The sequence below is a fragment of the Mauremys mutica genome, chromosome 17, assembly GCF_020497125.1.
Source record: "Mauremys mutica isolate MM-2020 ecotype Southern chromosome 17, ASM2049712v1, whole genome shotgun sequence".
Taxonomy (NCBI): domain Eukaryota; kingdom Metazoa; phylum Chordata; order Testudines; family Geoemydidae; genus Mauremys; species Mauremys mutica.
The window spans coordinates 12137391-12156498 of NC_059088.1; the positions used below are offsets into that span (position 1 = coordinate 12137391).

Sequence of the window (19108 nt, forward strand, 5' to 3'; positions counted from 1 at the left end):
TGTCAAAATCCTATCGCAGTTTGTTGGGAAATAGGTACAAATGCTCTCAGCTTCCTTTGAAAACTAACCAAACGCAACAATAGTTCTAACGTTCTCTTGAAAGGAGGCATCGGGTCCCAAACACCTCTGCCCTAAGTACAAACACAGGTTTCCACATGCTGCTGCCTGTACACCAGCCGGATACTGTTCTCTCTACGGGCCTGACCCACCGTCCGCTAAAGCCAATAGTGGGTCTTTACATTCCCTTCAACAGACGGTAGCTCAGCCCTTGCACCTGGAGGGATGTGACTCCAGCCCCTTCCCGGGATCCTGTCGGATCCAGTTCATAGATTCATAGATTCTAGGACTGGAAGGGACCTCGAGAGGTCCTCAAGTCCAGTCCCCTGTCCTCATGGCAGGACCAACTACTGTCTAGACCATCCTGGATAGACATTTATCTAACCTGGTCGTAAATATCTCCAGCATCGTAGCAGCACCTGGCTGGGCTGGATCAGACGGGAGCTGGGAGAGGGGAGTGGCTGGCGCTGTATCACGACGAGGGGAACAGGCAACAGCAAGTACTAGGCCTCCTCCGTCCACGGCTAGTGGAGAGCAGAGCAGATAGCAGGGCGGCTGGTGGAGAGGGGAGCGGAACGGATAGCAAGGTGGCTGGCGGACAGCGGAGCGGATAGCAGGGCGGCTGGCAGAGAGGAACGGAGAACAGAGCTGAGAGCAGGGTGGCTGGTGGACAGCGGAGCGGAGCGGATAGCAGGGTGGCTGGCAGAGAGGAACGTAGAACAGAGCAGAGAGCAGGGTGGCTGGTGGACAGCGGAGCGGAGCGGATAGCAGGGCGGCTGGAGGAGAGCAGAGCAGATAGCAGGGCGACTGGCGGATAAGGGAGTGGAGCAGAGAGCAGGGTGGCTGGCGGACAGCGGAGCGGATAGCAGAGCGGCTGGCAGAGAGGAACGGAGAACAGAGCAGAGAGCAGGGTGGCTGGTGGACAGCGGAGCGGAGCGGATAGCAGGGCGGCTGGAGGAGAGCAGAGCAGATAGCAGGGCGACTGGCGGATAAGGGAGTGGAGCAGAGAGCAGGGTGGCTGGCGGACAGCGGAGCGGATAGCAGGGCGGCTGGCGGAGAGGAACGGAGAACAGAGCAGAGAGCAGGGTGGCTGGTGGACAGCGGAGCGGAGCGGATAGCAGGGCGGCTGGCAGAGAGGAACGGAGAACAGAGCAGAGAGCAGGGTGGCTGGTGGACAGCGGAGCGGAGCGGATAGCAGGGCGGCTGGAGGAGAGCAGAGCAGATAGCAGGGCGACTGGCGGATAAGGGAGTGGAGCAGAGAGCAGGGTGGCTGGCGGACAGCGGAGCGGATAGCAGGGTGGCTGGCGGAGAGGAACGGAGAACAGAGCAGAGAGCAGGGTGGCTGGTGGACAGCGGAGCGGAGCGGATAGCAGGGCGGCTGGCAGAGAGGAACGGAGAACAGAGCAGAGAGCAGGGTGGCTGGTGGACAGCGGAGCGGAGCGGATAGCAGGGCGGCTGGCAGAGAGGAACGGAGAACAGAGCAGAGAGCAGGGTGGCTGGTGGACAGCGGAGCGGAGCGGATAGCAGGGCGGCTGGAGGAGAGCAGAGCAGATAGCAGGGCGACTGGCGGATAAGGGAGTGGAGCAGAGAGGAGGGTGGCTGGCGGACAGCGGAGCGGATAGCAGGGCGGCTGGCAGAGAGGAACGGAGAACAGAGCTGAGAGCAGGGCGGCTGGTGGACTGTGGAGAGGAGCGGATAGCAGGGCGGCTGGCGGAGAGGGGAGCGGAGTGGATAGCAGGGCGGCTGGCGGAGAGGTGCAGCTGGTGGTGAAGGTTGCAGCAGAACCACACGGAGAGACGTGGCATTCGGCCATCAACCCAGGCAGCGGAGCATGTAAGAAGCCCCCCAGACCTCCCTCACTTCCACCCAGGCTGGGAGGTAAACTCCGCAGAGGAACTTCTGAACTCTGGGGCTGCACTGACCAAGGTCAGAAGCTGTGGGAGGGGTGACGGTTGGGTTGCTGGACTTAAGACCCTGAGGGGAAAAGGACACTGCCACACTCACTTGGGGGTGGGTCTTTGCTCATGGTTTGTGTTATGAATCCTGGTTGTGGTGTTTCCCCAACGTAATGCCGCATTGTTTCCCTCCTTTATTAAAAGGCTTTTGTTACACTCAGACTCTGTGCTTGCGAGAGGGGAAGTGTTGCCTCCTAGAATTGTCCCGGGTCACTGGGTGGAGCCGGGTTTTCATTGCGTTATTGAAACAGAACCCCTGGATACTGAACCCGGCCCTTGTTGCTGCCAGCTCTGACGGGCAGAAGGGTTACATACGTACTACGCTGATTCTGTCAAAGGGCGATTCACCATCTCCAGGGATAATCCCAACAACACGGTTTATTTGCGAATGAAGAGCCTGAAGCCCGAGGACACCGCCCGGGATTACTGCGCAAGGCGCACAGTGAACCGAAATCTATAAATGATCATACAGAAACCCCAGCTGCGGATTCCCCCTTATCCCATGGGCTGCGGAGGGGCTGCAGCTCCATAAACAAGACCCCACTGGGCGCAGGAATGGGAAGGGTCACCAGGCCAGGCATAAGGCAGGTCTACACTACGGGGGAAAATCGATATAAGATACGCAACTTCAGCTACGTGAATAACGTAGCTGAAGTCGAAGTATCTTATATCGATTTACCTACCGTCCTCATGGCGCGGGATCGATGTCCGCGGCTCCCCATGTCGACTCCGCTACCGCCGTTCGGGTTGGTGGAGTTACGGAGTCGACAGGAGTGCGTTCGGGGATCGATATATTGGGTCTAGATGAGACGTGATATATTGATCCCCAAGAAATCGATTGCTACTCGCCGATACGGCGGGTAGTGAAGACGTACCCATAAAGTCTCTCATTCCCAGGCAATGTTGCCTCTTGTTGCCCATCGCTCCATAGTGTCCGTGCCGGGATTTCGAAAGGAAACTAATGGATTGCGGCAGCTCTTTCTGATTTGAAAAATAACCCAGTGGAGACTGTCAGTTGGCCCCAGGGTCACTTAGTAAGGACACGTGTGAAGGGGTGTGGGAATATTCCTGGCAAAAGGAGTGACTCCGAATTGTGACGGCAAAGGCAACATGAGAGTCGGTGTGAAAGGTCATAGATATAGGGATGTTGCCCCTCAGTGTTCCATGATGGGGATGGGATTTTGAAGCCTTCAGGACACAACAGAAATTCCAGCATAAAAAGGAGAAAGTTACTGTCTACCATTTATTACTTCTTCTTCTTCTTCCTTATTATTACAATGACTGATTATTATTGTTACTTATTAGTGGTGGTGGAGTAGTTGGAGGTTGTGGTCCTAGCGCTTAGGGTCTCCAGTCATGGTCTAGGAGCCCATTGTCCGAGGCACGGTACAAACACAGACCATAAGGCCTCTCGCTATCCCACTTACTTTACAGTTCTAGCATAAATGGGAAGTGGAGCGTGAATGGGAATGGGAGTGTGAATATCAATCGTCAATAATAATCTCCCTTCAGCGCTCCCTGAATCCTCCCTCGACTCTCCCCTAAAGAAAGAGTCCCAGGCAGGCCGCTCTCGGCACGCTAATCTCAGGGAGGCTCCACTACAAAACCTTTACTCTGCCCTCAGCCTTCACCCCACAGAGTCTCCCACCTGCACCCACAGGCGGCCCCCAGGCCTGTTAAAAAGCACGAGCCAGGCTTGCTCAGATCACGTTCCTAGTGTCACGGATCATTTCAATGTAGCCGGTCACTGCTGGGAAGGGAAAGGGCCTTCCGTCCCAAATCCCTCCCAGCGCCATGGGAAATCTTCCCTCTCCAGCGGCTGTCCCAGCCCAAAGGATCCCCGGGACATGACCATAATACAGATGATAAATAATAATCATAATCTGACCCGGTATGGGAATTCCTACATGGTTTCTCTAGGCTGCTTGGTGACACCACCCAGCTCTGAGCTGCACAGCCTGCTAGACTCTGGAGAGACGTCTCCCTGAACAGCGGGGAATCAGCAGGAGTGATCCTGAGAACCTCCTACAGCAAGGTATTTTAGGGTGAGTGACCCATGCGAAGAAATGTCCTTTCTGGCTGACGTGGACTATCCTTGTTATATCACCATCTTTGAATGGCAAACGGTAAAGCTCTTGTTCTGAGGTGACGCTGGTCACACTCTGAACAGGCTCCTATTGTTTGTCCACTGGACAGTTCATTGGGTTTTTAAGACAGTCAGTCACTAAGAGGAGGAAGCAGAACCCATGGCTCTTATCAGCGTGAGATCGGTGCCTGCCAGAGATGAACAAGGACAGACAGGGAGAACAGGTGTGGGTGTGTTTTCAGAAGAGCTCTTGCATGAAAGCGTTGTGCCACAGTTTCCCATCGGTAAGAGAGGGGTAAAAGCCCTGCCCTTCCTTGCAGGGGTTTTGGAGGTTAAGGATATGAACGACTGGCAGATATTTCAGCTATGGGGGACCATATTTTCACCTATGGTAGACACATCTCCAGTGGCGGGAGCTGGGGGGCAGGCCTTTCACAGAGGGAAAGAAGAAATGTTCATGACTTCAACGAGACAATAAAGTGGCAGGAGTTGCAGGCTCCTGGGGAATAAGTCTGGGGAATAATGGGAGGGTGAAGACAGACTTGTTGGTTCTACTGGACAGAGCCAGTGGTGCAAGATGCTGGGCTTGAGAGAGCAGGGTAAGATCAGACTCAGAGCCCCTTCAAGGGAACAGCCCATAGGGCCCGGGAGAAATTGAGAGGCTGCAGGGCGAGGGCTGGGATATTTGATTAGTTAGCAGAAACTGTGGGCGTGGGGACTGGGGAAGTGTCATAAACATACAGCTCAGGGGAGCATGAAATCCCTCCTTTACCTGTAAAGGGTTAAGAAGCTCAAATAACCTGGTTGGCACCTGTCCAAAAGCAGGGCCGGTTTTAGGCCGATTCAACCGATTCCCCTGAATCGGGCCCTGCACCTAAGAGGGCCCCGCGCCCAAGCCCCGGTACGGCGTACGGGCAAGAGCCGGTGCACTGTACCGGGGTGGCCTGGCTTCCCCGGGGGGCAATTTAAAGGGCCGGGGTGGTAGAAGCAGGGGAGCCCTGGGCCCTTTAAATAGCCCCCAGAGCCCTGGGATAGTGGGAGGCTCAGGGGCTATTTAAAGGGCCGGGGCTCCAGCTGCCTTTGCTGCACCCATTGCCCGCACCAGCCCTGCACCCCTTGCCCTGCCTGCAGCCAGACCCTACCTCCAGTCAGCCCCTGCCCTGCCTCCAGCCAGCCCCACATCCACTGGAGCCCTGCAGTTCCCAGGGCAGTAACCCTGCACACCTGCTTCAATGAGGGGGGCAGGGAGCAGCTGGGCCCCACCCATGTGCACACTCCAAGTGGTCCTTTTCCTTGAATCTTTGTCTAACTCACTTGGTGGTGGCAGCAGTACCCACCCAAGGACAAGGAAGGATTTGTGCCTTGGGGAAGTTTTTAACCTAAGCTGGTAGAAATAAGCTTAGGGGGTCTTTCATGGAGGTCCCCACATCTGTACCCCCGAGTTCAGAGTGCGGAGGGAACCCTGACATGGTGGCTGGGTCTCTGTGACTCTGCTGCTTCTGCTTTTCTGGCCCCTCTGGCCGGCCCGGCCCTGCTCCCCAGCTCAGCTCGGGCCCCTGCTCCCTCCTTAGCTCGACCCCACTCTGTCTGACCCAGGCAACTCCAGCTCACAGGGAGGATGGGCCCCCCCGGCCTCCTGACTCCCTGATCAGCCTGCCCGCCCCACCCATCCCGCTCAGAGGCTGACTGAGGCTGACCTGGAGCATTGGCCTCTCCCCGTTCTTTTAGTGCTGGGAGCTGGCCAAGCAAAACACCCCACTGAATGTCAGTAAGGGGACAACAGCCCCCTCCCACTGGGGCGAGTCAATCAGATCCCGGGCAGGAGGAGAGTGTGTCTCGTACAAGGCGGGGGCATGCAAATGAGGGAGACAGTGTCCTGTTTAAATCTGTGCCTCTCTCTGCCCAGGCTGCACCCGGAGACCCGATTCGCAGCCTCCTGGGTCTGAGCAGTTCCCAGCCAGTCGCCTGAGAACTTTCCGCTCCAGCACCAGGAAAAATGAGATTTTTGCTCCTTTTAAGTTTCGTGGCAGCAGCTTTAGAAGGTACGTTCCTCCCTCTGAATAACTGCAGAGTTAGAGGAACATTGTGTTATCGCTATTTCTATACCGATAGTAATGGCCTGTCTTTATTCTCAGGTGTCCGGTCCCAGGTCAAGCTGGTGGAGTCCGGAGGGGGGGTGAAAAGCCCCGGAGAGTCTGTTTTCCTCACCTGCAAAATCTCCGGGTTCGTCCTCAGCGATTCCTACATGAGCTGGCTCCGACAGGCTCCAGGAAAGGGACTAGAATGGGTCAGTTCTATAAACCCCGACGGGAGCCAGACACGCTACCGTGATTCAGTGAAAGGCCGATTCACCATCTCCAGGGATAATTACGAGAATGAGCTGTATCTGCGACTGTCCCACCTGGAACCCGAGGACACCGCCATCTATTACTGTGAGAAAGGCACAGCGACACCCCCTTCTCCCAGCAGCCACGTGGGGGCAGCAGTGACAGTCACCCCGCTTCGGGCTTAGACAGGAGACCTGGCAACTGGGTGAATGTAACACAAACCTACCGTTTGTGTTACATTCACCCTACGGTTACTCACATCTTCTTGTCAACTGTTTGAAATGGCACATCCTGAGGATCACTACAAAAGTTTTTTTTTCTCCTACTGATAATAGCTCACCTTAATTGATTTATCTCATTAGAGTTGGTAAGGCAACCTCCATCTTTTCTTGTTCTCTGCATATATATCGCTCGCTACTGTATTTTCCACTGCGTGCATCTGATGAAGTGGGTTTTAGCCCACGAAAGCTTATGCCCCATTAAATGTGTTAGTCTCTAAGGTGCCACAAGGACGCCTCGTTCTTTCTGCCGTCAGTGTCTCCCTTTCCTTCCCAGAGCCCCCCTGAGCCTGCGGTGCGCAGATCCCTCCCTTTATGGGGGAACCCCAATCCGGAGTGAGTCCGGTTTTGCGTCACTCTCCCCGCCGAGACCCGGCACGTTGGCTCTCCCGGGGCCCGTCGTGGTGTCAGACTCACAGAACAGCCCCCACCAGTGTACAGGAGACAAGCGCATTGCGGGACTGCTCCAGTGCCCGTCAGAGTCAATAGGGTTCATCCCCCTGCCCTCATTGGGGTTTGCCTCACACCCAATGGATGGAGCAAATTCCTCATGGCGCCAAACCCTCCGCTAGTGCAAAGTCACTGCAACTGCTTTCAGTGTCCGTGACTTACTCCTGACTGACACCAGGGCGGCTCTGGGCCTTTCAGCAAACCGGGACCTTTATTGCAATAACGCAGCGGAAGGTGATTAGTTCATTATAACGATGTGGGGCCCCTCGCCGTGGCGTCGCCCCCCTTCACAAGCGGTTATTGCCTCTATCCCCACAACCCCCCCATGGTGAGGCTGGGGAACTTTCACAGCCCCTGGTTCAAAGAGGCGGGACTGAGGCAGAGAGATGGAGGCTGCGGTATGGAAAGGAGCCATCCCGAGTCCGGGCGGGGCTGTGGGGCAGAGCTCACCCCGCGCCCGAATAAACCCCACGCCGCTGAGCCTGGGAACGTGGCACCGCTGGGACTTTCCAACGCGGCTCGTGGATTGTTTCCACCCACCCGCCATTGGGAAATCCCTGCCCGGTCTCTGCGCTGGTGTCAATGGGTGGAGCTGAGACGTCCCAACCCACAATAAAGTTCCACGATGTCCTGGAGTCCCCATGGAGATAAAAGACCCGCCCCTCAGCCCTCGGTGACATCACTCAGCCCAGGGCTGGCACTCGGGGCACTGGGGGCAGTCGCGTGACTAACGGGGCCGGATGAATGTTTTGTGGGCCCGGCGCCAAACAGATTTGTGGCCCCGATGGAGGCAGTTGCCAGATACACAGGGCCCCACCTGGCCCTGTGCTGCCAGGTTCCCCTTCCCCTCGGGGGCAGGCCCATGCTATGCCACGCAGCCCCCCCGGCCAACACCGGAACACCCCCCTCCCCCGATTCCCTATGGCCAGAGCCCCGACAAACTCTCTGTGACCTCCCCTCCCCCACAAATGCACAGCACCCTGCACAACACCCCCCTCGCCCAGCACCCCCCTGCCCACAGCCCCACCACCAGGGCCGTCCTTAGGATTTATGGGGCCCTGCACAGTATTATTAAACTGGGCCCCCTATGTCTGAGTTGGGGCACAGCCACCACTCCCTCCCGGGGATACAGGCCATACCCGGAGCCGGAGGGGCTCTGGGGTCCAGACAGGGGGCAGAGAGGAGCAGGGGGTGGGGCCAGGGGGTGGAGAGGAGCCCTCGGCCTGAGGAGCAAGTGGTGGGTGCGGGGAGCCAGCAGGGTCTCGGGGTGCAGGGCAAGTGGAGCAGGCTGGGGCCCCTCTGAGCATGGGCCCGGCTCCATGGAGCCACTGGTGCCATTGTAAACCCGGCCCTGGTGACTAAGGGTTGTGGAAAGGAACACGACGGGATTCACTGGGATGGCTCAGGGAGAGGCGGCGCTGAGGGAGAAGCAGAGGCATGTTCGTGGGGGATAACGGGGGCACTAGGGTCACACAACGCAGGTCCCACTGAATGAGATTTGGCCCAGGACTTCCCAAAGTCTCATGTGACACGTGACACAGAAACCTCTTTGTGCCACCTGGCAGAAGCCACAGGGTGAGGGGGGGGGGAGTTTTACAGGGATCCCCTGGGTGAAGTATATGCAGAACAATTCCCCGAAGGATGGCAGGGAAGGTGTCTGCTGAGAGCCAGGAGTCATCAGCATCTTTGTGAAATGTATGTAGGATCCTGATCTTTTACCTCGGCTGGCCGCCATATCACGTCTTCTACTTCCTGCGGGTCTCAGGTGATGCACTACATTCAGTGATGAAAAAATTCCTGGACATGGGCATCCTCTTTGCCGATGGCCTCCTCTATTTTCACAGCTGCCTCACTCCCATCGTCTTCCTTTCCATGGGCCAGGAGTTCATGGGCTGCAGAGAAAATGCATGTAACTACCAAAATGCTGTGCACTTGGCAGGAGAGCCGGCTGAATAGGGGAGAAATGTTCACGGGGAGATGGGATCCATTCACGAACTATACGCTAGCTCCAGATAACGCGCTTCCTAAGTGTGTTGTGTCCCCCTATAGTAACTGAACTGTACAAGAAGATGACAGCCTACTACTGCTAATGCACTTAGCTGCTCCTTAACCTCTGTGCTTAAAGTGTGGTGCTGAAGGTTCTAGGTTCAATCCCTGCTGATGGCACGTGCTGGGGGAGGGGGATCACTACACAAAAAGGGATTGAAATTCATGACCAATATTTTTCACAAGGAATGGCTGGGCCTGCAGCGCTTGGGGCACTTGACCACAGGCCTGAGCCGACGGGCGTCTTCCCACCGCTATCAGTGGGAACTGGATCAGACCATTGGCAGCAAAGCTTGCTCAGGATGCTTTGCTATCGTGCCACTAAAATGCTGGTCTGTAGCATTCTCTGGTGTTCGTGTCCCTGCTGATATTCTAGGCTCCGTGTCGACATCTAACAGCCTCACAGAACAGCTGGGGTGATTTTCTTTTGCCAATAAAGGGATTTTCTCCCCGTGATGCTCTCATTTGAAATAAGTGGCAGTGGCTCTGTGTTGGGGATGGTCGGTCTGAGCATCTTGTGCTTCAGATGGGGTGGCCACCTAGTGGCTAGAAGGGAACAAATTCCAGTGTTCCAGAGTCTGATCCTGCAGCTTCCCTCGCCCATGTGAGGGGACGTGAGGCTCAAAGCCCAGCCCACAGAGCAGTTCAAAGACAAGAGCTGGACCAGATGAGCTGAGGGCCGGGGAGTCAGGACTCCTGGGTTCTACCCTGGAATTCTGAGGGGAAAGGGGTCTAGTGGTTGTGGGGGGCTGGTGGGAGTCAGGAGCACCCGATGAAACTACTGAGCAGCAGCCACAAGGACCGTGGGAGCCCAGACTGTCTGTGCTCTTTACTCTCTCCAGCAGGCAGCCGCGGTGACACTGGGTCCATGTTCAGTGCTCAGAGCGAGGTTGCTTTATCCTGCAGTGGTGTGTCGGGCTGGCGGTTTTGCTTTCTCATACAGTGGGCCACACATAATGCAGTTGAATAGTGAGGGTGGTTTGCTCTTCTGTTCCCCTGTCTTTGGTGGCACTTGGAGCACATTGTAGGCAGCCATTAGCTCAGTCTTCATGCCTGTGTGCGGTGGGAAAGGAAGTTGACTTGTCCGAACGTCAGGCAATGGCAGTGCTGGGAACCAAATCCTTTCTACCCACTTCCCCTGCTCGAACCCTGCAGACCCAAATCCCTCCTCGAGCTGCAGATGGGACCCAGGAGTCCTGATTCTCAGCCTCCTGCCCTCCCCCAACTCTAAGGAGGAGACACAACTTCCCTCCCAGTACTGAAATGAAATGAAATGGAGATATCCTATCTCCTAGAACTGGAAGGGACCTTGAAAGCTCATCGAGTCCAGCCCCCTGCCTTCGCTAGCAGGACCAAGTACTGATTTTGCCCCAGATTCCCTAAGTGCCCCCTCAAGGATTGAACTCACAACCCTGGGTTTAGCAGGACAATGCTCAAACCACTGAGCTATCCCTCCCCCAATAATGAGTTGTATGTGTAACGTAGGAGGCCCTCCACTCAAAGCATAACAGATGACCCAAACCCAACCTGCTCGGGCCCATCACTATGAGGAGTCTGACACACAGATTGGAAAATACTTGCAGTAGGTCGGCACGAGGGAAGGTGCAGGGCACCCAGGGGGCAGTGGGGCAGATGGAGCACTGACACATGGCATCTTGATACCTGGCACTATCAGGAAATGTGCCGCCATACGGCCGATGCTTTTCCCGGGACACCTGGGAAGGTGGGTCCCAGAAATAAAAGAGGTGGCGTGTTAGGAGTATTAGTGTCAATGTAGGATCCAGGCCTGTAGTTTCGCCTGAGATAGGACTTTGAGTTCGGCTCGCCTGGTGGGTTCTGGATGTACAGTTCTACTAATACGTGTGAACAAAGACAGACGCTGTAACTGCAGCTTTTGCCTAAACCCGCTGGGTTTGTGAGTATAATGGGACTAGATAAGAGCAGTTAAAGTGTTACTGGGCATGGGGGGAGGGTAATAGACAAGCCCACACTTGAAGGCTGCCTCAACTCCTTGCCCCTCCCAGGGGGTACCACAGGGGTGGGACGAAGACCCCAACTCACGACCCTCCAAAATGGAACATGACCATAGGCTGTAAGGGGTGGGACTAGGGCCGTGCCTTGCAGGCATATTTGGGCCTACTAAGAAGGAGGAGGTGGGAAATGGGGAGCGGGGACACAGGCGCAGTCAGAGCTGGGAACTAACCCCAGTAACCGTGGCATTTGCCTGCACTTCAGACTTCTGGTCTTCTGCTTTCTGTCTGCGCAACAGGAACCGAGGGAGGGGGTGAAGGGGAAGCCCTCTAACAGCCCCTCCCAGAGCTGCAGCTAGAACCCAGGAGTCCTGGGTCCCCTCCTGGGTTCTCTGGGCTGCACTGTGCTGCCCCTGAGTCTATAACCCTGTGTCCATCCTGCACAGCCCAGACCACATCAGGCCAAGGCTGGGCTGCGATCCAGGCAGCGGGGCTGGAACAATGTGTATAGGGGAGCTGAGAGCCACTGTAAACCCTGGATATAATGGAAACCACTTCAAGCCGCACCCCCCTGTACTGCTAGTGCCAGCACCTATGGGTCCAGGGCAGAGTTAAGGGGATTTCAGGCAGCACCTTCACTCTGCATTGCCAGGGGAGTCAGTGCTCAGCCCCGTGACTGGGTCCCAGCTCAGCTTGACCCTTGACCTGGGGATTCACGAGGTTCTGGGGGTGATGCCCAGTCTAGTACTTGGTGTAGGAACCGTTTCCCCAGCACAGGGAACCCAGAGGGTCTGATTCCACCCAGCCGAGCGGGAGCTGGAGTGGGTCTGGCCCTGCTTTAACCCTTTGAGTTCTCAGCACAGCCTTCAGATGGGCAGCTCTCAGCCCTGGGGAGAGGGGAGCTGGATGGGCCCAGCCATGGGCAGTGGAATGGCTATGGGGGCAGGGAGGGTGGGGTAAGACACCCAGGGGTGCAAGAGAGGGAGTGGCCCCAGTAACTCCTGAGGAGACACGTACACACAATCCCACACACAGACCTACACACGCTCTCTCCCTATGCCCTGGGACGGTGCCCACGTTCCCAGTCTCTCCCTGCCTAGAGACCACGGACAGTTCCCTTCACTGCAGGGAGATCTCAGCAGCGACCAGCAGGGGCTTAACCCCCGCACCACTACCTGCAAGCATAGTAACCATCCCCCACTGCCATGAAAGCACATAGATCAGTGACCCCTCCCGGCGGGGTGTGTGTGGGGGGGCAGGATCTGCCACACCCCTGCCCCCTCAACTCCCACACAAGACCCTGGGCACAGTGGGGAAGGGGTGCAGGGACCTGCCAGGAACAGGCAGCCCAGCATCATGAGCTGCTGCGACAGTGCAGGGGCCTGGGGGGTTAAAGGCACCGGCTCCTCCCAGGTCCAAGGGTCGCTGTGCCTGGCAGGGCCTCCAAAGGCTGAGTGGCACTGGCTTGGCCCGAGTCCAAGGGTTGCTGAGGGGGGAGGGGGGAGCAGAGGGCCTGGTCGTGTTACACAACCCCACAGAGGGCTCTCACCCCAGGCACGGGACTGTTCTCCCAGCTGCAGACACCAGCGCAGGCCCTTGAGTTGTTCCAGGAGCGCGCCAAGGAATCAGCTCGACTGGTGCCAAGGTGCAGCTGGCTCTGGGGTGGGAGAGCCAAGTAACAGCCTCACCCTGCTCCCTGCAGATTGAGCCTCCCATTGCCAGGCTGAGGCGCTGGAGACCCCTGACTTTCAGGAGAGAGGACCCCCCCACACCGCTCCCTGCAGCACAGCTCCCCGAGTAGCGCACAGGGACCCACACTGACGCCGGGAGTCTGTCTCTGTCTCAGCCCTGCCATGGCGCGTGAATACTTCACCCACAAGGGAGTGCTGTTCCCACGCCTGGATTATTCCCCCGAGAAGCTGAGCTACGTGGAGGATGAATTCCAGGTGCAGGACGACGACGTCTTCAACATCACCTACCCCAAGTCAGGTAGGGGAGAGCGTGTGTGTGTGTGTGTGTGTGTAGGGGGCTCCTGACACACACAGGGACATTAGATGGAAACACCAAACCCATCACATGACCTGATTTCCTAGATGCCAGACTCCGGGTACCCCCCTTCCCGCCCAGAGTGAGACAAAGCAGGCTGCTCCCTGGGGCCCAACTCGCCCACCTGGTGCTGGGCTGGCTCTCTGCAGACCCACTCTGATCACAGGCTTTCTCCAGAGCCACCGGCAGGGCCAGGAGACCCCTGGCACAGCAAAGTGAGAGCTTCTGATTTTAGCTTTGCGGGGGGAGGGACAGCTCAGTGGTTTGAGCATTGGCCTGCTAAACCCAGGGTTGTGAGTTCAATCCTTGAGGGGGCCATTTAGGGAACTGAGGTAAAAATCTGCCTGGGGATTGGTCCTGCTTTGAGCAGGGGGTTGGACTAGATACCCCCTGAGGTCCCTTCCAACCCTGATATTCTATGAATGCACCTCAGGGGCTGGGGGCCAGGTTCTCTCCCTGGCTCTGGGAGCAGAGGGGGACCTAGCAGGTTGAGGGGTTGTTTCAGGCCCATTAACCCTTTCACCCCCAGGCACTAACTGGATGCTGGAGATTCTGAGTCTGATCCGTTGTGGCGGGGACCCCGGCTGGGTGCGCAGCGTGCTGAACTGGGAGCGGGCGCCCTGGGTGGAGAACCACCTGGGGCTGGAGGCTGCCCTGAAATACCCCCCGCCCCGGCTGCTCTGCTCCCACCTCCCCGTCCAGCTCTTCCCTAAGTCCCTGCAGCGCTCCAAGGCCAAGGTGAGAGGCAGGGGAGCAGGGGCTGCGGGTCGGGATTGAGGGGCACCGACAGGGCTGTGTGTCGGGAGGGGGGTGAATCCAGGGCTGCTGCTGGGTGTGAGTTACAGCAATGTGGGCGTGCGAAGGAGCAGGCAGCGGGGTGCGGCGACTCCTTCTCCCTCCAGAGAGGGTGGGGAGGTGACGGCCCAGGGTGGGTGGCTAATTGCTGGGTTCACTTGGCATCCCCCTCCCCTGATTGGTAGTGACCCCCCCATTCTCCCCAGATCATCTACACCCTGCGCTGCCCCAAGGACGTCCTGGTCTCGCTGTACCACTTCTCCAAGCTGCTGCGCCTCTTCAAGGACCTTGGCTCACTGGACTCCTTCCTCGAGGACTTCCTGAGCGGGAACGGTGAGCAGCACCCCGGGGTCCTCGGGGGCCCTGCTGCAGCTAGGGATACGCAGGCAGCCTCCTCCCACCCAATGCCTGGGCTCCCAGCCACTCACTGATGGGATCCAGTTTGTGCATCCCCAGCCAGCTCTGAGCTGCCCTTTGCCCAGGGACCAGCACAGCTTAATAGGCTGCTGCACGGCCGTCTGGCCGCGCACCATGGAGGGAACTTAGGTGGAGGTAGTGCTTAAGTTGTGCCAGGGCCCTGGCACCTCCGGGCCTGGCAGTTCAGAGCCTGGCACCTCCGGGCTGGCTGCATCAGTTATGAATGTAAAAAAATTGCTTGAGCCCCGGCACCACTTTACTTATAAATTAAACAGCGGGTGGAGGGGCCGGGTGGTGCCAGCTCTGGGGTCACTGTGCCCTCTCCCCTGCACAGTGGCCTATGGCTCCTGGTTCGACCACGTCACCGGCTGGATGGGGCTGAAGGGCAACGAGAACTTCTTCTCCATCACCTACGAGGAGCTGCAGCAGGTAGAGAACCCCCCCCTTGGGCCACACCCACATAACCCCACCCCTGGGGTCACGCCCACACATAACCCCACCCCCTGGTGATACCCTCACATAGCCCCCCCAAGCCACCCCCACACGTAACCCCTCCCCTGAGCCATCTCCACACGTAACCCCCCAGCCAGGTGGTGTTCTAGGGTGTTGCCAGCCCCAGCTCCCCAGGCCTCGGCGCCCATGCCCCGGCTGTTGGCTCCTCCTGGCTTTTGCATTCCTCTGCCCCTGGCCTGGAACAGGGTCTGACCTCAGGTGGCCAACGTGGCTCATGGCCAAGGCCCTCTGCCCTTGAAGGCATCTCTGCCTCAGCCCCCAGTGGGGAGCAGGACCCTGCGGGGGGAGGGAACTGAGGCACACGTGGGCCATAAAATTGTCACCCTAGAATCACCCTCTTCATGGCAGCGGGTGTCTCCCCCAGGACCTGCGGGGCAGCGTGCGGAGAATCTGCCACTTCCTGGGGAAGGAGCTGAGTGAGGAGCAAGTGGCCGCGGTGGTGGAGAACGCCTCCTTCCAGAGCATGAAGGGGAACAAAATTTCCAACTACTCGCAGCTGTCGGACAAGTACATGGACCACCAGAAGGGGGAGTTCCTGAGAAAAGGTGAGTCCAGGCCTGGGCTAGCAGGGGGCTGCGAGCTGGGACTGAGGGGCACCAGCAGAGCTGCGGGGGCAGGGCTGGGGGGCAGGAGCTGTGGGTTGGGAGTGAGGGGCATGGGCAGAGCTTGCGGGGGCAGGGCTGGGGGGCAGGGGCTGTGGGTTGGGAGGGGCATGGGCAGAGCTTGCGGGGGCAGGGCTGGGGGGCAGGAGCTGTGGGTTGGGAGTGAGGGGCATGGGCAGAGTTTGAGGGGGCAGGGATGGGGGGCAGGGGCTGAGGGTTGGGAGGGGCATGGCCAGAGCTTGCGTGCGCAGGGCTGGGGGGAGGGGTCTGTGGGTTGGGAGTGAGGGGCATGGGCAGAGCTTGCGGGGGCAGGGCTGGGGGGCAGGGGCTGTGGGTTGGGAGTGAGGGGCACCAGCAGAGTTAGCGGGGGCAGGGCTGGGGGGCAGGGGCTGTGAGTGAGGGGCATGGGCAGAGCTTGTGGGGGCAGGGCTGGGGGGCAGGGGCTATGGGTTGGGAGTGAGGGGCACCAGCAGAGTTTGCGGGGGCAGGGATGGGGGGCAGGTGCTGTGGGTTGGGAGGGGCATGGGCAGAGCTTGCGGGGGCAGGGCTGGGGGGCAGGGGCTGGGGGTTGGGAGTGAGGGGCACCAGCAGAGTTTGCGGGGGCAGGGCTGGGGGGCAGGGGCTGTGGGTTGGGAGGGGCATGGGCAGAGCTTGCGGGGGCAGGGCTGGGGGGCGGGGGCTGTGGGTTGGGAGTGAGGGGCACCAGCAGAGCTTGTGGGGGCAGGGCTGGGGGGCAGGGGCTGTGGGTTGGGAGTGAGGGGCACCCTAGACCATACCCCCTGTGGCTTGCAGGGATCTGCGGTGACTGGAGGAACCATCTCTCGGAGGCACAGAGCCAGCGATTTGACACCGTTTACCTGGAGCGGATGCAGGGTCTGGGCATGACCTTCCCCTGGGACTGACGGCCTCGCGCCCGCCACATCTGTACCTGCAATACACCGGCCCTGTGCCACCCACGTGCTGCTGCTCTTACTGTGCCCTGGGAGATGCCCCCTGGGGCAGCCTCACTACAGCATCAGCAATAGGCAGAGCTGGGCTGGGGCATGTGTCCGGCAGAGGTCAGTGAGCGCACGCATGGCAGGGCTCAGCTGAGGTGTATTTAAAATCTGTCCATTGCAGCGTTTTCCTGGCCCTGCTTGCAAACAGGGGGCTCTGCAGGGCAGTGTGAAAGTCTGCACAGAGTCAGCCTGGAGCATGACGCGGGAGATGGGCCTCTGTGCAGGGAGCCGCCTGCTCTGTCTCTCTCGGGTTTGGGTTCCTGTGCGTGAGGGCTCTGGATTCGAAGAAATAAAATCAGGTGATGTGGCAACCTTCCAGCAAGAGGATTTGGTTTTTTAATCTAACTTCTCTGGGTTTGCCATGAACAGAACATGATCCCATCCAGCAGTGAGCAGCAGGAACAAACACATGCACGCACGCACACACACACACACACTCTCTCTCTCTCCCCCCATACCACCCGCCCCCATTCCAAAGGTTGTGATTGCGGGTGACCCAGTTCCCAGGTAGATCCCTGCAATACCCCCAGGGGCCAGGATGCTGTCGTACCATACGACACAATTCTCATAACTTCACATGCATTAATGATACACATCTATGGATAGAAAAATGACTTTCAGCAGATCATGACCTTTCCCCTGATGCCTCACACGCCCTGCTTTATATGCAATATCACAATTATATATGTAAGCAGAGTCAGGATGAGCTCTACCCTGACATCTGGTGATGAATTATGGCGAGTGTGGAAAAGAATTTCAGGGGCTGATGGTGTTTGCATAGGCACACCCACCCCGCCTAGCATAGCCCACGGCAGCCCAAAATGTGGGATCCCCAATTTCTCTGTTATTGGGGCAGGAGGAATAAAGTGTTGTCACCCTGATTATGTGAATGAGGAGCTATGAAACTGCTTTATGACAGAGGGTCTCACCATCAATTAAGTAGCACTCGCTAGACAAGAGACATGGGAGCCAAAACCCAGTGAATTGAGAGAGGGTGTGGACAGGTGTGTGTATCTGATGGTATGGGCCCCTTCTGAGGGCACTGGCATACCAATTGTACCTCCTTTTCTCTCTTCATAGTTGAATAGCAGAGCTAATTTTGATTCTATTAGGAGTCTAGCTAGAGGCTGCTGAGCTGAATTTACTTTGGGCCAATGGTGCACCAGCACTGGGGCTCTCCTACTACAGGCTGAAATCACTTAGAGCTGCAATCACTAAAAGAGCTAAGCTTACTGAGCTGAGATCACTGAGGGCTGTGTTAACTAGTGGGGGAGCCTGAAGATCTATCGCTAAGTGGCTGGCAGAGCAGTTTGCAGGACAGCTGGAGCAGTGAGCGCAGCAGAGTGGAGCTGAGCAGTTTGTGGTGTACAACTGTACATCTGTACAACTGTGGTGTACAACTGCAGATTCTCCCAATCCCGCTAGGAGACCATCTACAAGTCTTTGGAAGGTGGCAGGTGCATTTCGCAGCCCGAAAGGAAGCACATTAAATTCATACACCCCTGCATGGGTGATGAAGGCTGACCTTTCCTTGGCGGGTTCACCTGCCAGTACCCCTTGGTTAAGTCTAAGGTAGAGATGAATTGGGCATGTCCCAGTTTCTCCAATAGCTCATATGTGCGTGGCATTGGATAGTTGTCAGGATGAGTTACAGCATTTAGCTTATGGTAGTTCACGCAAAAGCGTATTTCCCCATCTGGTTTGGGAACTAGAACCACTGGAGATGCCCATACACTGCTAGAGGGGCGGATTATACCCATCTGTAGCATGTCCTGGATCTCCCGTTCTATAGCAGCTTGGGCGTGAGGAGACACCTGGTAGGGTGGGGTTCTAATTGGGTGAGCATTACATGTGTCAATGGAGTGGTACACCCGTTCGGTCTGTTCTGGGATGGCTGAGAACACTGGCACAAAGCTAGTGCACAGCTCCTTGATCTGCTGTCGCTGCAGACGTTCAAGGGTCAGGGAGAGGTTCACCTCTTCCATGCCACCGTCACTCTTTCCTTCATAGTAGACACCTTCAGGCCACTCAGCGTCATCTCCTCCCTGGGCTGTAAACTGGAAAACCTTTAATTCTCTGGAATAAGGGCTTAAGAGAATTAACATAGTATACCTTAGGCTTTATTTTGCAGGTGGGGAATGCTATGAGATAGTTAACAGCTCCTAGGCGCTCCTGGACTGTGAATGGCCCTTCCCACGACGCTTCCATTTTATGGGCCTGGAGTGCCTTTAAGACCATGACTTTGTTTCCTACTTTGAAGGACCGTTCTCTAGAATGTTTATCATACCAGGCCTTCTGCTCTTCCTGAACCTCTGTTAGGTTTTCTCTAGCAAGGGCTAAAGAGTGTCGGAGGGTGTTTTGTAGGTTGCTTACAAAGTCCAGAATGTTAGTCCTTGGAGAAGGCGTAGAACCCTCCCATTGCTGCTTCACCAACTGTAATGGCCCCTTAACCTCGCGGCCATACACAAATTCGAATGGTGAAAACCCTAAACTGGGATGTGGTACAGCCCTGTAGGCAAAAAGCAACTGCTGCAACACTAGGTCCCAATCATTGGCGTGTTCATTTAC

The 19108-nt window shown here is 57.3% G+C and overlaps 1 protein-coding gene and 1 gene segment (V, D, J or C); both read left to right on the forward strand.

Moving 5' to 3' along the window:
- The first annotated feature begins 4038 nt into the window (after positions 1-4038).
- Positions 4039-6931, forward strand: LOC123351435. The segment is given in 3 exon segments: positions 4039-4057; positions 6005-6140; positions 6234-6931. Coding segments are annotated over 2 exon segments (423 nt in total).
- A 5763-nt stretch (positions 6932-12694) lies between these two features.
- On the forward strand, positions 12695-16858 carry LOC123351432 (sulfotransferase 2B1-like). Its single transcript, XM_044990780.1, has 6 exons — positions 12695-13158; positions 13745-13953; positions 14217-14343; positions 14762-14856; positions 15305-15485; positions 16335-16858. Exons 1-6 carry the CDS (start codon positions 13023-13025, stop codon positions 16442-16444), a joined length of 858 nt encoding a protein of 285 aa, XP_044846715.1. The 5' UTR covers positions 12695-13022; the 3' UTR covers positions 16445-16858.
- Positions 16859-19108: the final 2250 nt, after the last annotated feature.